General features: G+C 39.3%; 1 protein-coding gene across 1 annotated transcript; it reads left to right on the top strand.

Moving 5' to 3' along the window:
• Positions 1–787: 787 nt before the first annotated feature.
• Positions 788–982, top strand: AK88_04597 (uncharacterized protein; the record flags this gene model as incomplete). The annotated part of the gene is made up of 1 exon (XM_012482207.1): positions 788–982. One exon carries the CDS (start codon positions 788–790, stop codon positions 980–982), a length of 195 nt encoding a protein of 64 aa, XP_012337630.1.
• Between the last annotated feature and the right edge of the window lie 1,171 nt (positions 983–2,153).

Below are 2,153 nucleotides of genomic sequence, written 5' to 3'. Positions count from 1 at the left end.
CCTAAACCCTGAACCCTAAACCCTGAACCCTAAACCCTAAACCCTAAGCCCTGAAACCCTAAACCCTAAACCCTAAACACTTAACCCTAAACCCGGGACCCTGAACCCTGAAACCCTAAACCCTAAACCCTGCATCCCAAACCCTAAACCCTGAACCCCTGAACCCCTGAACTCTAAACCCTGAACCTTGAACCATCAGGCCTCAACCCTAACGCCTAAACCATACATCCTGAACCCTACATTCCTGAACCCTAAACCCTGAACCCTAAACCCTGCACCTTGAACCCTAAACCCTGAACCCTAAACCCCTAAACCCTAAACCCTAAACCTAAACCCTGAACCCTAAACCCTAAACCGTGAAACCCTAAACCCTAAACCCTAAACCCTAAACCCTGAAACCCTACACCCTAAACCCTTAACCCTAAACCCGGGACCCTGAACCCTGAACCCTAAAGCCTGAACCCCTAAACCCTCGAAGCCTAAACCCTACAACCTGAACCCTCAAGACTAAACCCTGAACCATCAACACTAAACCCTGAACCCTCAAGCCTAAACCCTGAACCCTACATTCATGAACCCTAAACCCGAAACCATGAAACCCGGAACCTGTAAACCGTGAACCCTACATTCCTGAACCCTAAACCCTACACCCTGAACCCTAAACCCTGCACCCTCAACCCTAAGCCCTGGTTGGGAATAGTGCGCGACACACCCACAGTACAGGAAAAATCGATCACATTTGGAACAGAACAAGTGCCACAAGTGCAGAAAATATTAGAAGAGGAACATGCGTTGGAAGCAAAACAAGCTCTACACAAATGATTTACCAGGCTCACAACTGAATACGGAACCTTACAAAAACAACCCATTAAGGACCAAAATGTGCATGCCCGTCCTTGCGACTGTTATAGATCAATGCGAGGTCGCAGCCAGTTTGCAGGAGAAGAAGGTATATGTGGATAATTTATTACACAATATTTGAGAAGCTTGAGGGACCACCAGGAAAAAGGAAGAGGGCGTGTATGCGTTGTTCTTGTGACAAGTGCTTCCATAATGGATGTTGCTATAATGCATTTCATTCTCACAGGTGCCGCAGGCGTCCTTGAAACCTCAGTTTTATTAAACGATGTAGCTGGTCCTACTACATCTTGATGTTTAGTTGTTATATATTTTTCGTATCAACATGTATCAGATTGCATGCATTCTTATCGCAAACACAAAAAGAGGAAAAATTATCATATAATAAAAATATATGTAAGCTCCCCTGCATATAGATCCTGAGATAATATATAAGCCCCTATATATCACATTAATACAACACGGGAAACACAGGTGCATAAACCCCGTAACACCTTTCTTACAGCAGAAACATCATGCAAGTGCTCCGCTTATGTGCATTCATTTAACAAATAAGTGTAACATTCTCTATATATTACCATGCTGCATATTATTATTGTCTATCATTACAACCTTTTTGCACTCGTGCTCGTTACACATTACCCTTTGCTACAATATTATTTTTTACCCTCTGAAGGGCCTACAGATTTCTACCTGATATATGATGAACACATTATTAAAATATTTTAAATAAAATACCCTATCATGTTGAACAGAAAAGTATATTTAAACGTGAAAACCCAAACCCTTAAGCCCGGAAAGAATTCCATCATACCCTGAATATAAATGATCTATCTCCTGCCATGGACTTCCATTATTATATTCAAACTAAAACAATAAAGTGTTAGTGCATATATACAAGTTCTTATTCTTCAAAACATGGAACCCCCCCCCGTTTTCCATTGAACCCCTAAGAATTGCGACAACATGAACGCGTGCCTAATATATGCCAAAACATACCAAGCACTTAATTCGTTCTTACATTATATAATATCTAATAAAATAAATTGCTTTATATTATTCCTGCATTACTATATTTATTTTATATGTATTAGTATTTATATTAATTTGTTATTTAAAATAAATATATATAGGCACTTATAACAGAAAAGCACTACTCATATATACTCAATGGATCTAATTAGCACGTTCCTACTAAAAAAAGTAGGACCATATAGCTATAAAAATCTACGCATATATAGAGAAAAAGAACAGTTGCATAATCCTGGCCTACATATTAAAAGAAAAAAAAAAAA

Source organism: Plasmodium fragile (genome assembly GCF_000956335.1).
Source record: "Plasmodium fragile strain nilgiri unplaced genomic scaffold supercont1.68, whole genome shotgun sequence".
Lineage (NCBI taxonomy): Eukaryota > Apicomplexa > Aconoidasida > Haemosporida > Plasmodiidae > Plasmodium > Plasmodium fragile.
This window is presented reverse-complemented; position numbering and strand designations above follow the sequence as displayed.